This window comes from Ailuropoda melanoleuca, chromosome 9 (assembly GCF_002007445.2).
Source record: "Ailuropoda melanoleuca isolate Jingjing chromosome 9, ASM200744v2, whole genome shotgun sequence".
Classification (NCBI taxonomy): domain Eukaryota; kingdom Metazoa; phylum Chordata; class Mammalia; order Carnivora; family Ursidae; genus Ailuropoda; species Ailuropoda melanoleuca.
The window spans coordinates 10,419,342-10,438,378 of record NC_048226.1 but is presented as its reverse complement, the minus strand read 5'-3'; the positions used below and the strand labels follow the sequence as shown (position 1 = coordinate 10,438,378).

Genomic DNA, 19,037 nt, shown 5'->3' with positions numbered 1-19,037 from the left:
CCCCTGCCCCGCCGGCCGCGCCGGCCCTCGCCTCCCCTGCGTCTGCCCCGAGGCCGGGCTGCCCCTCGCCGCCGGTGCGCCCTCGGGGAGGCGCGAGGGGGACCCGCTCCGGGCGCGCGCGGAGGGAGGGAGGGGGTGCCCCGGAGGGAGGAAGGCGGTGCCCGGCCCCTAGATGGCGCTGCGGGGCGCGGGGCCCCGCCGCCGGCGCTGGGCGGTGCTGCGCGAGGAACTGGGGGCGCCCCCGCTGGGCGGGGACCGAGTGCTCCGGATCCGGGGCGCTAGACGCGAGGAGGGGAGGGCCGGTTTCTAGGAAGAGAGAGAAGACCGACTACCCGGGGAGGGGTGGGCGCGCTCTCTTCTCCGCCCGGCTATTTCTGGGGACAGATGTTGCGCCCCGGGGCTTGGGGAGGTGCCAGAGGTCAGAGCTACTTGAGGCTTCCGCAGCCCGCCGGCCCCTGCTCCTGCTCCCCCGGACCCCTGGGCGTGCCTAAAAGGCTCCCGACCGCGAGGAAAGAAAGCAACTGGAGCACCCCAAGGGGAAGTTCGATTAATCCGTCGGGAACCGCACAGACTATCAGCCGCCCCCCAGCCACACCGTCTAAGTGTCTGCACGGTCGCAGCGACCCCAGCAGAGGGCCTTGTCCAACCCTCCATCTGCCCTGTGCCCGTCCTCAGGAATGATGCAGCCAAGGCTAAAGCTAGCGGGGAAGCGATTAGCCACAGGCCTGCCTTGGTCCCCACCCCTCCCCTAGTTTTGTGGCCCGGGCCGCTTCCCTGGCCTTGGCCTGAAAGCCCGCGCCCCGTCGCAGCCGCTGTTTATAATCACCACCAGGAGTTGGGGCCACAAGTCACCACCAGTAGGATCTGCTAGTCGTCCGACAGCTTCGGGAAGCTCAGAAAAGACTGGGAAGGACTGGACCAGGACCAGGGAGCACTCAGCAACTTCTGCCCGGGCCATGGGGGGGTGGGGGGCTCAACCAATTATTTATAAAGCCTTTGCTTAATAATGTGTCAGGGAAAATGTGCCATTCTCCTAGGCGCCTGTGTACAAACGCAGGCTTAAATTTGAAACTGAATAGCAATTAACACTTCCATAATGTTTACTTCCTCCCAAAGAACTTGAATGAGAATGGATGGTGTAATGTGGGGGTGTTGTCTTGCCATACCATTTAAATATAAACTGCTTCATCCTGTGGTTCCAGACATGATCTCACCTAGACTTGGTGTCCCTTGCAGATGCTTCCCCTCTCCTTGTCTTGGCTGTCTGCTATCTGACTTGGCTCCCCCCATTTTTCCGGATTCGGGTCACCAGGGGCTGCACCATTCCCCAAGAGTCCCTCACCTTACCACAACTCCTCCCCTACTCCCTGCACCCTCCCTTCATTCACAGCTGACTTTTCTACTGAGTCCTACCTCTGGCCGGCCCCAGCGGGCCCTCTCCAACACTCTGGCGTCAGGAGAGCACCTCCAGACTTTTTGCTGAAGACCCATGATGAGCTAGTTCCCTTCCTGCCTCTGTGACTTCGCCCTGCAAAGCCGAGATGTTTGCTTGATCCTGAAGCTGTTGAAATAGCACGCTGAGTGCGTTAGAGTCCTTAGTGTTGTTTACGTGCTTTGTAATAACAAGAGCTAAGATTTCTCCTGTGCTTACTCTGGTCAGGCCCCATTCTAAGCGCTTGACCTGCATTTACCATTTACATCGCACAACCATCCTCTAAACGAGATACTATTATTAGCCCATTTTACAGATAAGGAAACAGAGGCCCAGGAAGCTTAAGTAACCTTACCAATGTCACATATCCAGTCAGTGGCAGGGCCAGCCTCTGAAACCAGTCCAGGTTCTTAATGACTCCCTGTCTCTTGGGGACAGCAGAATTCATATGGTTTCTACTTTATAAATGGAGACTCAGATACATGGTGACTAGCCCAGTGTCACACAGCTCAAAAGGGACAAGACCTGAATCCAAGCGCAGCTCTCTCTGCTCTATACCACATTGCCCTGTGTAGAGTCCAAGAAGGACACCGGCTTTTTTCAAGTTGGGTCATTGATTTTAGATAAAAACCTAACTGTCTCTGGAGACATCAAACACTTCTGCTGCCAGAGAGAGGATCCCAGATTAGGGTTGTAGCTTCTCCATATAATTAACAGTAAGCAGCCATGAACATAATCCTGTGCCTGAAGCCTTAAAGAGTAATCAAGGTCAGCCAGAAGGAAGTCAGGTGTCAGCCTCACACCATCAGAAAGAAGAATTTAACAGGTTCAATTTCCTTCCCTCCTTCTCGTCATTTATTTACCTGTACATCAGGGCTCCTGGGTTGGTGAGGTGGGTTTATGAATAGCAGGTGCTTCTGCTCGGCTTTTCTCCTATGCAGGGAAAGCAGCAGAAAAACAGTGACCACCCTCATAGCAGCATAGCACGTGACTGTTGATTAAGTATGTTAATGCCCTGTGTATCATTCAAATCTCACAACAGGGAGAGCTGTTCTTATTAGTCCCATTTCACTCCTGAGTAAAAGCAGCAAGTGGCTTTTAGGAGCTTACAGCTACTAAGTGGCAGGAATAGAAAACTGCATTTTCCACCCCAGGTTAGGAGGAACGCCCAGGAAGAGGAAGGAGATCAAGAGGGGGCTTTAGCCCTGCCATGATCTGTGGTTTTCCCTCTAACTAGCCTCTGAAATGAATCATTGACCAGCATGTGGAAAAACAAGGCAGACGGAGCTTAGATCCCATCCCACGCCTCAACTGGGCAACCTGAAATGTGGCCTTGGAGCAATGCCAAGGCCACCACTTCCAGCCTGGACCCTTGTTCATCATTTATCCCCCTAGTGGTGGATGGTGAATTTAGGAACCTTAGGCATTACAAGCGCCTAGAGGACCTTGTGATTATTTTTGCCTCTCTACTACTTTTCTGGGCTAGGTTCTAAATTGGAGTTTCCTAAACTAGATGAAAATACTGCTAGCTAGGGCCGGGGCTCCATGATTCCTCTCTTTGTTGGCGACTAGAGGTATTCCAAACATTGAGAAGCCATGTAATCTGGAAATGAGATGTAGAGAAGCATGAAGATGGGGTGACGTGGGAAGACGGACCGTCTTTTGATTCTAAGAACATTAACAAGCTCTACGTAAATGCTTGGTGATTAGGATTTGGAGAGCTCTTCTCCCCCACCTTGGAAAGGACCATCAATTCATTTCTGTGGGAGAGACGTGGGTTAACTTCATGGCCATGGGGAAAAAAAAAAGTGACAATATCTTTCACTGTTACTGGGCTGTGGCAAGATTTCACAGCAAGCAGCCTCAATGTAATTCAACACAATGAGAAACTGTTGTTCAAGTCATTCACATGAACCATCCTTTGCCAGCTTCAATTTTGTTCACAGGCAAATACAAAGTTGAAAAATAAATGCAAAGAATGATTTCTGATTGTCACTGGGATGGAAAATAGATGCTTAGATTCTCACCCTATGGATGAATTTTTTTTTTCTTTTTCTGAAAATACAGCAATCACGTATTGTGTCCAACCAAGGATAGAATTGGGGCTAGGCCAACTTCTCTGGCTTGAAACTAATATTTGGGCTGAGTTGAAGCTTATTTTCTCTTCATCGGAGTTTTTCTCTCCCCACCCCCACTTTACAATTAGCCTGATCCATATGCCTTTCTACCCATAGCCTGTGTTTGCTACTGACTATATTCATAGTTCTACATTTTAAATTATATCTCTTAATTTGAATATATCCTAAAGCTCAGCAAAGAAGTGAAAAGGATAAACATCAGTGTAGATGCAATTTTAAGAACGTGCATCCAAAATCCAAGCGGAGAAACGGAAGGAAAAAAAAAAGAGAACGTTCAGGGAAATTGGAGAACAGATAGGAGAAAACTCGGGATTTAGAAATGTGTTTTATTTATGCAAAATGAGCCTTGAGATGAAGGAAGCAATAGGAGTGATAAACATTTACCAATATTAGTGTATTTGGGGAGCTCATCCTTGGCTGCCTTCAATTGATATGTTGGGTAAATAGAATGTGTTTACCCAAATAGACTGTTTCTTAAGAGCAGAGTGTTTTACTTTAAAAATAAAGGAGGCTTTGTCCTGCTCAGCATCTAACAGGCCTCCTGCCAAGAGGCTTAATACTTGTGATTAGGACAGGAAAATGACCCAGAGGGTGTCAAGGTTTATAGAAAACTTCCTTCCAGGTATGCTCCCAGGGACCTGCTTCTCCATCACTGTGGCTCCTTCTTACAGCAGGACTTGTCCTGGAGTGCCTCTCACTGACACAGTGCCTTTTCTCTCTCAAGGGCAAGTGTCCCAGTTTCGCTCCCAGTCTCAAAAATGCACACATACCCTTGTGTTTTCAGGATGGCTACTGATAGTAAATGTGAGCCAATGAAATGAGCCAGCCCTGCGAATGTTCAGAAGGCCCAACAGCCTCTCTGGCAAAGAGGTGTGGGTTTTCAAGGCTGATAACATGCCAAGAGTCTCATGGGTCCCAAGCCCAGCAGAAAGTGGCCACAGCTCTCTGCCCCGCATGAGGGGCGGTAAGCTCCGGCCCTGGGTACCCCAACTGGTCATGGCGCACCGCAGCCCATGAACCTTCTGGCTGATGGAAAACAAAGGGTGTATGAGAAGACCAGGAAAGAAAACCCCGAGGTATAGGATGCCACTAAAAGCTAAATCAAGAGTGTGAGTAACAGAGAAAGCATCCACAGATGAGGGAGTGGAACACCTCTGTTCAGGTTAGTGTCCTCCTCCACACCCAGCTTCCATCCTCCAAACCCTGTCCAACTTCCCCCCTATGGAAGGGTGAAGAGAGCAACAAAAAGAAGGAGAAGGCAATCCTACCTCAGACTGCCCAATCAGGGCTGAGTTCCAGCCCCTGAAATTCATACAGTGAAGCTCTAACCCCCAGGACCTCAAAATGTGACTGTATTTGGAGGTAGGACCTTTAAAGAGGTGATTAAGGTCAAAGGAGATCTTTAGGGGGCCTTCATCCAAGAAGACTGGTGTCCTTGCAGAAAGAGGAGATTAGGACACAGGAAGCTCAGACAGAAGGGCGACCACGTGAGGACCCAGGCAGAAGAGAGGGTGCGCAAGTCAAGAGGAGAAGCCTTGGAAGACAACAAACCTGCTGACACCTTGATCTCAGAATTGTAGCTGCCAGAATTGTGAGAAAACGGATGTCCGTTGCCTAAACCACCCAGTCCTTGATATTTTGTGAGCATAGCTGAGCAAGCTGATACACTACCTCACCCCTCTCCCCAGCCCTTCACACACACACACGCACACACACACACACACACACACACACGCACACACACACACACACACGCACACACCATGCCCTGCTCCGGTCAGAATTAATTGCAGTCCCTTGAGCTCACCATGCTTTCTCCTTCTTCAAACATTTGTACCTGCTATTCCACCTGCCTGAAATGCCCTTCCCTCCCCTTTCTTCAGCTGGCTCACACCCACTCGTACCTCAAGATCCAGCTAGAATGTCACCTCCTCCAGGTAGCCTTTAAAGAATATCGCCTCGCTCTCACCTTCCCAGCTCCCCCACTGCCTCCCTACCACCTACATCCCCTTGCCATCTATGTCCTCCTCTGCCCTAGCGTTTGTCCCATTGTAGTGGGCCCTCGCTGTCCTTCTCCCTGGCAAGCCTCTGATCAGGGCCTTCCATCTCTATGTTCCTGCCCCTGGAGGAGCCAGGCCCACGGTGTTCAGTAACTACTGGGCAGAGAACGAATTAGTGAGGACACCAGAAGTGACCCTTCCCCACCTGAGCTACCCCCCCAGCTGTGGGACAGGACTAAATGGCAGGAGGAGCTCATAAGCACTGGGAGGCAAAGAGACGGGGGACATGCTAGTCACAAGAGCTATAAAACCACATCTAGAGAGGCAGGAAGTGAGAGTCTTTCTGGGCTGCCTTCAGGAAGTGAGAGCAACAGAAACTGCCCAGAGCCTCACCACTCGATACCAGCACTGGTAATCACCTGGGAGCTTGCTAGACATGCAGACGCTCAGACCTCAGCCCAGAGGTTCTGAATCAGAATTTCCATTTTAACAAGATCCCCAGGCGAGTCAGATGCACGTAATGATTTGAGAAGACTAGAACCAGCCTAAGAGACTAGCAGAAGGAGCCCAGAGCTAGGTGACTTCCAGAAGCGTTGTAGATTTCTGCGTATTCCCCTTTTCCTTTTGTTTGGGGCTTTAGAATGGAGGACGAAGAGAAACAATTGGCTTTAAAGACGACACTGGTTATTTTCATTCTCCTGTAACTCTCACACCATGGGAGGGTTGACCCGACAAGGCCAGGGGACTGAGAGAGGGGCCCATTTTGTGTCTGACTGTTATTTTGGCAACACCTCTGAACCTCGGAATGAAAGCTAAGATGTCGGACACATCCAAAAGGGCTGCCAGGACTTCACTGGGCCAAAACCCCAGGATCTTGTATATGCATTATCAAGTTTCTCAGGGAAATGGCCCTGAGCACAGGATGAATGGGATGACCAAGGAAGAGGGCCTCCTTCCTCCACAGGGAGAAAGGACAAGAGGGCTCTGCATGGGGGACCTGGACTGATTGCCCAATCAGAAAGCCTGACAGTCACCTCTTGGCTGCCCAGGGACACTCAGCTCAGAGCTCTCATCTTGCTTAGTCTATGCAATTGTAAATTCCAGAAAAGCACAATGGGCCTCTGTGGAAGGGGTGGGTGGTTGCAGAGTATGTCCTGGGATATAAAGTAATATAATAGTATAGGGAGCGGGTAATACAGTAATATAGGCAGGGGTGGAGATGGGAAGCCCATGTTTTCGATTCCCTAATGCTGTGTAACAAGCCACCCCAAAACTTAGTGGTTTAAACAATGATGTTCATTTATTCATTTTGCTCAAGAATCTACAGTCTGGGCAAGGCTTGGTGGGGACAACTGGACTCTACTGGAAGGCTGAGGCTGGAATCATTGGAGGTCTCACTCATTTGTATGCCTGCATCCTGGGCTAGAAAGGCTCAAACAGCTGGGGACTGGTATAGCCACGCCTTCCTGACATCTCTGTTTGTGGTCTTTCTTCATGATCTCTCCAAAATGGCAACCTTGAGGAAGCCAGACTTCATACATGTCCACTCAGGAGTCCTGGTGTCCATGCCTGGTGTCCATGCCTCTTTTCTTTCAGAAAGAAAGCCATGGGACTTCTCTGACCTTGTCTTCAGCCAAACAATGTCATTTCTCCTACATTCTTTTGGTAGAGAGAACTATAAGTCTCCAACCAGACTCAGGGGAGAGATCACAGAATTCACCTATTGATGAAGGCAGATCAGTGCCACGTTGTTAGAAGAACCTAGGGGTTGGGGAGCGCCTGGGTGGCTTAGTCAGTTAAGTATCTGACTCTTGATTTTGGCTCAAGTCATGATCTCAGGTTCATGAGATCAAGCCCCGCATCAAGCTCCACGCTCAGCAGAGTCTGCTTGTCCCTCTCCCTCTGCTCCCCCCAATTTGCACTCTCTCTCTCTCAAATAAATAAATTAATAAAATCTTTAAAAAAAGAAGAAGAGCCTATGGGATGGGATATATATATTGTGCTCTGACCATCTTTGGAAAATGCAGTCTGCCATAAACATTGAGAGCACTGCATTCTTAGAATCAAAGCCCCTCATGCACTGTTTCAGGCCACAAAAAGACTATGTAATGTTTCAAACTATTTACTAATTAATTCACCTCCTATTTACAAAGAAATAGTTAGGGAAGCAAGAGAAATAGCTGCCGTGATCTAGCAGTATCCATTGCTAGTTCGGCACTGGAAGTCACGGGGGAGGGTATGCACCATAACTTGCTCTCTAATTTAATGTTTAAGAGGAAGATTCTAACAGATCCAGAGTGCAACCATCTTGGGTAGACATCTCTTTGTTTAAGACGGAATGAGTGTGCCTGCATTGGAAGGTGGGATAAAGATACATTGAGTCTAGGAAAAATATTCTGTAACATAAAACAAGGGACTCCCTAGACCAGTGAGGCAGAGAAAACACGTGTTTGTTTAAAAAAGAGAGAAAGAAAGAAAGAAAGAAAGAAAGAAAGAAAGAAAGAAAGAAAGAAAGAAAGAAAGAAAACTTGACTAGATTAGACAAAAAATTTAATCCTGCTGGTTTGTGTTCTTAATAAATACTAAAGAGATGTACTTTCTGAAATAATAAATAAGGTGTTAAATGAAAAAGATGATGCTTGAGATTCTAACTGAATTAGAAGAGGAAGCTGGCAGATAAGAATAGGACTCAGGTAAGCCATAAATAAAATTGTGCAACTGAAATCTGATTTGGAGGCACTAAAGATCAGAATCAAAATTGCAGAAAACCAAATAAATGATATAGAAAACAGGCTAGGTAAGTTTTCAATCAGTGTAGAGAAGAGAAACAAAGATAAAAATAATGAGAGAAAAGATGGGTGATTTGCTAGATCACAAATAAAGACTTACTGCATGGATAAGAAAGACCCCTCCCACCCCCGAAAGATATAACCAGAACAAAAATGTTGTTGCAATATCAAAGACCAAGAATGGAAGAAAACTTTTCAAACTAAAAAAAAAAAAAAAAAAAAGAATGCACAATTTGAAATAGCGCACCGTTTCCAGACAAAATTAATGAAGAAAGATTCACAGTTAGTTACAATCTAGAAAATTTGTTTAAATATAAAGGATTTTTTTAAAATTCTGCCAACATCCAGACAAAACATTAAAGTTACTTATCATCAAATGAAAACAGTCTAAATCAACTGTGTATCACAAGACTGGATGCCAGATGATAATGGAACAAAGTCTAAATGGTGCTGAGAGAAAATGCTTATGACTCAAGCTGAAATGCTGCTAATTTGCAAAGAAAACAAAAAAGACATTCTTAGATATTCTAATCAAAAGCTCAAAAAAGATACCACCCCTGCACTTTTCTTGAAAAATTTACGTAAAGATACGTTCACATGGAACAACATAATAATTAAAGACAAAAACTCAAGAATAACAGAAGTGGGTTCGAAAACATTGTGACAGTCCCAGCTACACATACAGAATGAAGTTACAAAAAAATTTTGTTGTAAATAAAATAGCAGTACAAATGCAAAGTTTTTGCCGTTGTTTCTTGAAATAGAATAACTAAAAATAAGGCTATTAATAAATAGGTCTGTAATTCCAAATGATACTGGCAAAGATGCGGGAAAAGAGTATGTAGGGAAGAGAAGGACACCCCATTCCTCATCTTACAGAAGGAATCAAAAGTTATTGCAGTGTTCATGAACTTGATAGTTAGAGAATCTATGTATTCAAGTGTGATTTTGAAAAACCTAATTAGAATAATTCAAGAGAATATATGCTTGTAAATATTGGGAAAATGAAAACCAAGAACAATTATAATGTTGGGAAGAAAACAATATAACATAATAGTCAAAATCATGGGCTTTTGAGTTTTTTGAGTTAGGGAAATTTGTTTTTGAAAATAGTTCTGGCACTTATTCATTTTGGTCTGGAAAATTCAGAGCCTCTTTTCCTATCTATAAAAATGTAATGACACAGGGGCTGCGGGGATTAAAGGGAATCTTTATCGAAAGAACTTAGTCCAATGTCAATAAACAAGTTGTTATTGTAAATTGTTGTTGCCAGTTACTATTATTTCTTTTAGTATCATTTACAGTAAAAGATTGAAAATGCGTGGGTCTCTCCAAGCCCCTCCACCCCCAGCTTGCCCAGGAGGCTCTCCTGGCTCTGTTTTCTGAACCAACTCCTCAGTTGTGTCTGATCTTTGAAAATTCTTTGATATGGATCCTGTTGTAGATTTCTGACCGATTCCACAGGCTCCACATTTAGAATGTTCCTCTCTTTGCAAGAAGGCCTTGGCCATAACCAAGAGTGAGTTTTCCTTGTTTTCATGCCTGCAGCTGTTTCTCATGTCAGTGCTCATACTCTGTTCCTCTGAACACCACCTGAGTAAACCCCCAGAGATCCCCAAAAATTATCCAGAGTGAGGGGATGGGACAGTTACAACAACAAATGTAAATGATTTATCATCCTACAATAAAATACTAAAACTTCAGTATTGAGCTAAGAAAATCCAACCTTGACCTACTCACAAGAAATGAATCCAAAACAAAATGATACAAATAGACTAAAAAAATTAAAAATGAATATTTACCAGAAAAATATAAACAAGAAAAAAATGAAGATATTAATATTAAATTCATAAAGACTGAATACATGAGTCAGAGTGTACATAAAAATGTGCAGTTTTCAGTAAAGATATAGAAGGCATATATATTTTATACCTCCAATATATAAAGCAAAGATGTATAAGAAAAAATGGACAGAAACACAATTATTCTATGCAAACCCTTTATAGAATTACTAGACTTGAAAAAACAAGTAGACAAAATAGATACGTTTCAAAGCATTTGTACTATACATAATTAACATGCATTTAAAACAAGGAAAACAGAAGAAAAGATTTTCTAAAGGTAAGCATAGAAAAAAATGAACGAATTATTAAAAATAGAAACAGTAAAGCTGATGCACAGATTCAAGAACTGAATTTTTAACATGATTCAAGAATATATGAGAAGTACAGGGAGAAAACAAAATTTAAAAGCAAAAAAGAAATGTAGGGGCGCCTGGGTGGCACAGCGGTTGAGCGTCTGCCTTCGGCTCAGGGCGTGATCCCGGCGTTGTGGGATCGAGCCTCACATCAGGCTTCTCCGCTGGGAGCCTGCTTCTTCCTCTCCCGCTCCCCCTGCTTGTGNGGCACAACGTGTTAGTAAATTTGGAAAACTGAATTAGATAGATATTTTAATGGCAAACTTGACTTGACCTTAAAATAATTACCTTTAAAGATATCCCATTGCATTAAAATTCACCAGTGATGACTTTCAGACTTTCACAAAGATAGATAACTCCATGTAATATGATTTTTCCAGATATAAAAACAAAAGCTGACAATATAAAGATTCACTGTGCAAAGTTAGCCTCTCACTAATACAAACCGACACAGATAGCCTAACAAAAGAACAATAAGTACTACTATAATTTTGCAATAACATGTTATATATTTCAATGATATGATGAAAACTGAAAGATAAGCCAATGTTATCTGGCTTGTATGATGTAGGATTCTACAGCTCATACAGAGGAATAACAAGTAAAGAAAAAATGAAGAACATATTGAAATAGGAAAACTGGGGCAATTATATAAAAGAGGCATGTTCTACCAGGTATTAAAATATATTGCAAGCAACATCCAACAGAGCAGTATGGTATGAGCTCAAGAACTGGCAGACAGATTGACAGAATTGAGCAATCAGCCCTGAAATAGACTCTAGTATATATCCCAGCTTAATAAAGTAAGCACAACAAAAAATGAGAAAGGAACAGGTTATTCATCAAATGGTTGAGAAAATTGATTAACTCAAATTATAGCCCTGCTGGTGCAATAGCCCAAAGCAAATACAACAATAAAAACAAATGGATGAAAGAACCACACATAGACAAAAATATAAGTGAATAATTATCAGATCTCTGGAGAGGGAAAAACATTTCTACGCATAAGAGCCACAGAAGTAATTACCAAGGAAAAGCTACATAGACTTTATTATTACACAGTTAGAACTCCCTTACATCAAGAAACATCGCTTGCGACAATAAACTCACAAATTGGGAAAAGTCGTTTAGCAACAGAGCAGAAGGGTAATATCATCAAAACACAAAGTACCCTTACAAATCGATAAGTTAAACTCGAATACTCAGGAAGAAATATGCTCAGAGGGTCCACACAGAAAATGTAAAGAAATACAAAATCCAATGAACACCCAAAAATAGTCACTCTCACAACTAATCAAACAGATACTAATTAAAACAAGTACAAGACATATTTTATTCACCCTCCAACATGGCGAAACATTTTTTAAAGACAATTTTCTGTGCTGGCGGAAGTTTGATGGAAAGGCTCGTTAATGAAGGGCTGACAGAGGTGTGGATCTGTGCCACTCTGCGGAAAGTGATTTGGTGATGCCTATCGAGCCACTCAAATTGTTCACTTCCATTCTCCCAATGAATCTGTCTGAAGAAAATAATCAGACACAAGCAGAAATATAATGCTTTAGTGTTTGTTGCTTAATGTTTATTGAATGATTATTTGTGATACTGAAAAATTGGGAAGAATGTATATGCCCATGAAGAAGGGACAGGCAAAATTACATTACATTTTCAAGAAAAGACAGTATTCACAAAATCCGCGCCTAACTTGTGGCTCGAACTCGTAACTCTGAGATCAAGAGTCGCGTGCTCTACCGACTGAGACAGACATTCGCCCCAAGCATTCACCCATTTTTTAAATTATGTTTTATAAAACGTTATAAGAAGGGGGAAATGCTCTTAATAAACTCATAAGAGGGAAGAAAAGAGGATTCCAGATTTTATGTGTGGCGTGATCTAATTTTTATTATACACACACAGCACGTTTAGGACCATGTGTTCTGCAGTCAATTAGACTACCCAAATTTGAATCACCTGAATTTGAATTTACCATCTACTGGTTTATGACCATGAATAATTAACTCGACCTTTCTAAGCGTCAATTTACCTATCTTTACAATGGGAATAAAAATAAGACCCATCCCAGCATGTTGCCATGAGTATTGGAAGAGTTACACAACGTCCAGTGCCAGGCGTAGAGCCTGGCTCACTCGTGGCAGGTTTTATGTTCATAGACGTTTCCAAGTTACCCTTTAAAAACATAAATACTCATTAGGATTATAACTTTTTAACTTTTATTCATATTAAAAAATTTAGACCCACTCCATCATTTCTGGACCCAAATGGCTTTGTTTAATGGGAAGCCTCGAGTAAAGTGACATTCCTCGGGCGTTCTGCCCCAGCTCAAAGGCATAAAATAAAACCCAGGTTGCTGTTAAATTCAAACTCCATCCTGCTAAGGTAATTTTGAATAAGAGATCAGGTATGTGTCCCTTTGTAGTCTTTTCCTTTCTGTCTCTTACCTCTTTAAGCAAGTGTTCTCCCTTTTCCTTGTCCAGAGCCCTCTTTCTATGTGTAAAGGTAATGGGGTATCTTTGGCACAACTCCCAAGGTAAACCTGTAGGAGCCAGAGTAAACTCTGGTGGAATTCCAGATCCCTTAAACAAAGGGATCAGTAAGTCTCGAGTTACCAAAGAAGATACTCATTAAAAATATAAGAAAACAAGGACTTCTAGAAGGAAATATATTAACCAGGCTAAGAAGGGGAATAGGTGCTACTGTCCTTTTAATGTTGCCACTGAGCCTATCCAGAGATCACATCTTTCTTCCTTTGTATTCCTAGATACAAAGGATGTCAATGACGGAAAATGATAGGCGCAGATACAGAACTGGTGGTAGGGGAACATACGGGCAAAGGGAAATAGGGTGTCCTCCAAAACTGAATCCCCAACAAAGAAGAGCCTTCGAATATAATGAAGCCAAGCCTTTCCTGGAATTGAGGGAAATCAACATGCCACCATCCAATTACTCCTCAGGGGCAAGAAACACTTAGGTACATTGCCCAGGGACTGAGAACTCATCTGGGATAAGAATGAAAATCAGTGACCGCAATGGTCATAATGAGATCGTAGAACAAAGAACAAGTGCTCAGGGTCCTTGAATGTCAGTGTGATGTGAAGACAAACACAAAAGCCAATATCATTGGTAGAACTATGAAAGAAAGAAGGTTCAAGCTGAGGTCACTTATTGCATAATATATTAGAAAGTCTTAGAGGTCAATAAAGCCTTTTGCTACAAGGTGAGTAAAGTACAGAGACTTAATTATGTTAATAATATTAGGAAAAAATCAATGTGAACACGTGATGTTAAAAAGCAATATTATTCCTGCTAGAAGTGTTTCAACAGCAGCATCATTCTGTGAAGGAAGATTTTATTTATTTGACAGAGATAGAGACAGCCAGCGAGAGAGGGAACACAAGCACGGGGAACGGGAGAGGAAGAAGCAGGCTCATAGCGGAGGAGCCTGACGTGGGGCTCGATCCCAGAACGCCGGGATCACGCCCTGAGCCGAAGGCAGACGCTCAACCGCTGTGCCACCCAGGCGCCCCCGTTCACTGCCTTTTCTGACATGAAGTCCTAAAAGCCCGGATTTGGAACAGGCGTACCCGGTGAGCGCGCATGCGCACGCCCGCGCGCAGATACGCACGGAATGGAATGGTCCTGGAATAGCCTATCGGTGCCAAAAAGCAGAGATGCTTTCCAAGATGCCAGCAACAGTGCTGAAAAAACAAAAGAGCCAGCTTAGAGGTCTCCCACCAGCCAAATTGGAATTTGAGCGTCAAAATGGGTATAATAATTGCAGTTAATTGAAATATGTTGAGTTTGTGAAAGGCCATAATTTCATAATGACATTAAGAGAAAAGTTCATATAAAGTACACTAAAGGTAATTAGGATGAGCAGAGAAGTTGGCTATAAAGGGACCTGTTTAATTTTTTATTAATTTTAATGAGAGGAGGCTAACATAAATTGGTAGTCTATTTCTTCTTCTATTAAGGGTTTGACTTTAAAACGTAGACAGGAAACTGATGTCTGTCTGAGTAAGTAGAGGAGGAAGAATATAGGGAACTGAGTTAGCTAAATCGCCCTGGGGAAATATATAGAACCAAGAGCAAGAGGGACTTCACTGGCACTAGGGCCCACACGAAATAACTCAGCAGAAGGGAGGCGCAAAACTTTGTTCCAAGATAATGAATAGGCCAAATGCCTTTTAAAAAAAAAAAAGAAAGAAAAGAAAGAAAAAGAGTGCTCATTGCACAACCTTGTTCTCCTGCTCCTGGGAGATGAAACCCTGACTTAAAATGAGACACCAGTACGGCATCCATACATTTTAAATAATGCCTATGAACCAAGTTATCACAATGACAGGACAATGGGCTCGGTCATGCTGGCCAAGAAAGACTTCAACATTTCGTGGGGAGGTTCCAAGCTACTAAAAACGAAAATCCATGGGAAAAGCTTGGACCTGCATTTTTTTCTTAATTGATGTAGAAAGAAAAGATTATCTTAAAAAGAAAGTTTCAGCTTGAAGTCCTGGCTTGGGTTTGAATAGCCTTGGGAGAAATGACTTGCCTTCATGCCATAACCGGGAATCAGTTAATGAACCAGATCCCGTAAGCTTGGCTATCTGAATCAACACTCATTTTCTCTCTGGTCTGGGTAAGAATACTATACCCTTGGGAAGGGTTGTAATTAAGTACTGCTGTAGTTTTAGGAAGGGTAGAAGTAATATTAAAATAATAAAGAAACAGGGAGGGAAATAAGATGGTGGCATTTTAGGAATAGGTTTAGGTGTAAGTAGGTTTGTGTATGTTTTACTTGTTGTTTGATGTGTTTGAAATGCTCAAAAGAGTGTCAACTGAAACAGGGAGTGAAAAAATGTCCTTTAAAGACACGTCGAGGATTTTTTACGAACCTTTCAAGGTTAGTTTCCATTGCATTTTGGGGAGCAGAAGCCAGATCATAATGGGTTGAAGGAGTCAATAGAACAGGGCTGGGACTCTGGTAAGACAAAAGAGGCATTCTCCTTGGCAGCAAAATCTAAAGGGGTGCTAAAAAAACAAAGTAATCAAGATTAATAAGATATAAGGCGGTATTTTTAAAATATCCAAATTAATGCAAAAAAGTCTATGATGAGCAAAATATCAACATGTTTTAAATACTGACAGTGGAGATTAAGAGGTGTGGACAGTAGGTACACACAGTGGGTTCTTCTTACGAAGACTTGCGTGTGCAAGGGAGGACAGAGGTTTTGCTAGGAGGGAACCCAAAGTCTATGGAGGTGAGTTGGCTTGCTTGTTGATTTAAAGGTGGGAGAAGCTGAGCATATTTGTAGACTCAGGAGGGGCCTGAGTCCTTTCCCTCCTCTTCCAGCAGTGTAATTACAAGGAGGCGGATGAACCTGGGCAGTCCAGATGGAGCTACGGGACAAACAGATTCTCCCAGGTGCGTGGTCTTATGGTGGGAGGGGGAAGGGGTGGGCTATCGTGGCGGAACAGACATCCTGCCTCCAATGACAAGCAATCCTCCCTCCCTTGCTGTGCGTTAGAGACACAGGGAATCTTCCAGACATGCTATTACCTGGTTCTCTACCTTCCACCCCTAGAGCCTTAACTTAATGGGTCGTCCTCATGCCCCCCTCCAGCATGGCTTAGGTATCAAAAGTTTTAAAAGCTCCCAGGTAAAATCTCCGCTGTTCTCCATCCCTGGGGATCTACCTTCTAATCGAGATTTACCTTGTGAGCCCCTCTCCCAGCCTCTATGTGGCCATTGCCAGCAGAAGGGCAGAGGAGAGAGGAAAGAATCCTTTCTTCTGCCTTTGACTTGGGGTCATAGGCAGGCAAGATCAGATGATTTTCCCTTCAAGGGTTCTGTGCCGTCAACTTTTCTACTGCCAAGCCAATCAGTTATCTGGTGAGTATATTAGTGGCAGGTCCTGCACGGTCCTCAGAGCTGGGTTCCCAGAGCTCGTGCACATTGAGCGCTCACCTGTTATCATTTCTGTTTGAAATTCCGATGAGTGCTTTCGTTTGGAACAGCCCTTGTGCCCTGGGCCACAAGTCTTCAGCTTTTATTTTCAAACTTAAAAGTTTAGCTTTGAAATAAAAGGTTTATTTCAACCACATAAGCCTACGGTTTTTCCCAGGTGAAAAAAATTATGGTTTAATCAACTTTTTTTTTTTTTTGGAATTTTATTGCTGTCAGTTCACTCTTTTCTCTGAAGATACTTCAGAACTACAGCAGCTGAATATTGGCTTTATTTTTATCTTTGAAGGAGTACAGCGGCTTTGTCGCACAGGGCCTGCAATTAACAACTGAAGTCGGGATGTAACCATTCTGAGACTTCCTCTCTCTCTCTCTTTTTTTCCAAACCAAATACAATTATTTGATCTAATAATCAAACAATTATATAAACCTTAAAGTGAGAAGGAAGAGTAGAGGAGAAGAAAGAAAGGAAGAAGATGAAGATACCCTGCACAACAGCTTCGGTGCAAAAGACTCGGAAGCAGAGTGAGCCTCATACAGAGAACAGCATGGAGCATCTAGTAGGTGCCTGTTAATTACTGTTTGCATGAATGAATGACCAGGTCATCTGCCATCACTGCTCTTTATCAAAGCCAAAGTCTCTTCCCTGCATGAAATGATCACAGTAGCACGATGTTGGGGAGGAGAGGGTAGGGAGATTGCTTTTTCTGAAGTCAATAATGACCAACCTAGGGTCCGGATGATATAAATTTAGAGGTTGGCTGGTGAAAAGTTCCCACTTCTTCCACCCAACTTAAGATTTGGCTGCAGGGCGAGCAGCTGCCTCACGTCTCCTTGCTGGGGACCGCCTCTCCTATTTCGATTGAGGATGGCAGACCATGAGTGACCAAAGAAGCAGCTCTCTGCAGCTTCCCCAACTCCTTGGAAAACATGCCCTTGCTCCGAGGAAGCAACCTGCCAAGGAGTCTTCTAAGCCGCACATTCTAGCCCAGGAAACTCAGACAGGCATTTAGGTCTGCCTCCCGCACAACCCAAGTACAGAGCAGGGCAAAAGCCGAACACGTTCCTAGAAATTCACGTGAGTGTGTTGGTCACTCAGGGTCAGGGCACTTGCTTGAAAAAGAATCGAGCGTCTCATGTGGATGAGCTGTGCTGTATGTAACTGGACACTTCTGCGATGTCAGGCAGCACTTGCTTTCATCAAGAAGTTCTTATAGCAGCCCTCTGAAAATGCAAGTATGTCCTTATTGTCTAATCTTATAACAAACTAGGATTTCAGATCTCTGAGTTTTGAGATGGCCCAGTATAAGCAGAGAAATCCTCGGGTGCTGTTGGCAATAGCGCCACATATGTGAATTAAAAAGGGGGGGGGCGGATCGTGCTTTTCCGTGATCATTTTTTTTTATTCACATAAAATTAACACACAATGTTAAATTACTTTTAGGTGTACAATATAATGATTCCACAAGCCTATACATTTCCCAGCGCTCATCCGGGTAAATGTGTTCTTGCGCTCTTAATCCCCTTTCTCTCTTTCATCCATCCCCCACCCACCTCCCCTCTGGCGACCACCACTTTATCGTCTGTACTTAAGAGTCTGGTTCTTCGTTTATTTCATTTTTTCTTTGTTTTGTTTTTTAAATTGCACATTTGAATAAGATCATTTGTTATTTGTCTTTCTCTGACTTACTTCACTTAGAATTATACCCTCTAGATCCATCCATGTTGCTGCAAATGGCAAAATTTCATTCTTTTTTGTGGCTGAGTAATATTCTATTGTATATGCATACCACAAATTTCCTTGTCCATTCATCCATGGGTGGACGCTTGGACTGCTTCCTTTCCATGGCTTTTGTAAGCAATGCTGCAATAAACATAGGGGTAAATATATCTTTTCAAATTAGTGAGTTTGATTCCTTTGGGGAAATATCTGGCAGTGGAATTAGTGGATCATATGTTAATTCTATTTTTAATTTTTTGAGGAACTTCCATACTATTTTCCACAGTGGCGGCACCAATTTGCATTCCCACCAGCAGTGCATGAGGGCTCCCTTTTCTCTACATCCTCGCCAACACTTATTTTTTGTGTTTTTGATGTTAGCCATTCTGACAGGTGTAAAGTGATGTCTCATTGTGATTTTAATTTGCATTTTCCCAATGATTAGTGACGTTGAACATACAGATGGCCAACAGTCACTATCACTTTTTTGAAGTCCCAGGAAACATCTCTGAAGCAGGGCTGGGCTGGGCATGGGCTTTTACACGGATTTAAAGAGGATGGGCCAAGAAGAATGGCGTCATGCATACACCAGATGGAATGTCTCCTTCTATGAACCTGTTACAAATCATAATTTATTCCACAGGCTGCTTGCCCTGTCTGGAATGCTTGGCCCCCAGAAATGAGGCTATTCTATAAAAGCAGTGAGAGGAAACGGTTTTAATACCACCCCATGCAAAAAGCATATGTAATGTTGGTAATTTATCGTGTTACAGATCTGCATGTC

At 43.4% G+C, this 19,037-nt stretch overlaps 1 protein-coding gene across 1 annotated transcript in view; it reads left to right on the top strand.

The window, feature by feature from the left end:
• LOC117803855 (atherin-like) overlaps positions 1–310 on the top strand; it is a 1,266-nt gene extending 956 nt beyond the window's left edge. The window contains exon 3 of the mRNA XM_034668894.1: positions 173–310. Within this exon, the coding sequence (XP_034524785.1) occupies positions 173–310 (138 nt within the window). The remainder of the gene's footprint in view (positions 1–172) is intronic.
• Positions 311–19,037: the final 18,727 nt, after the last annotated feature.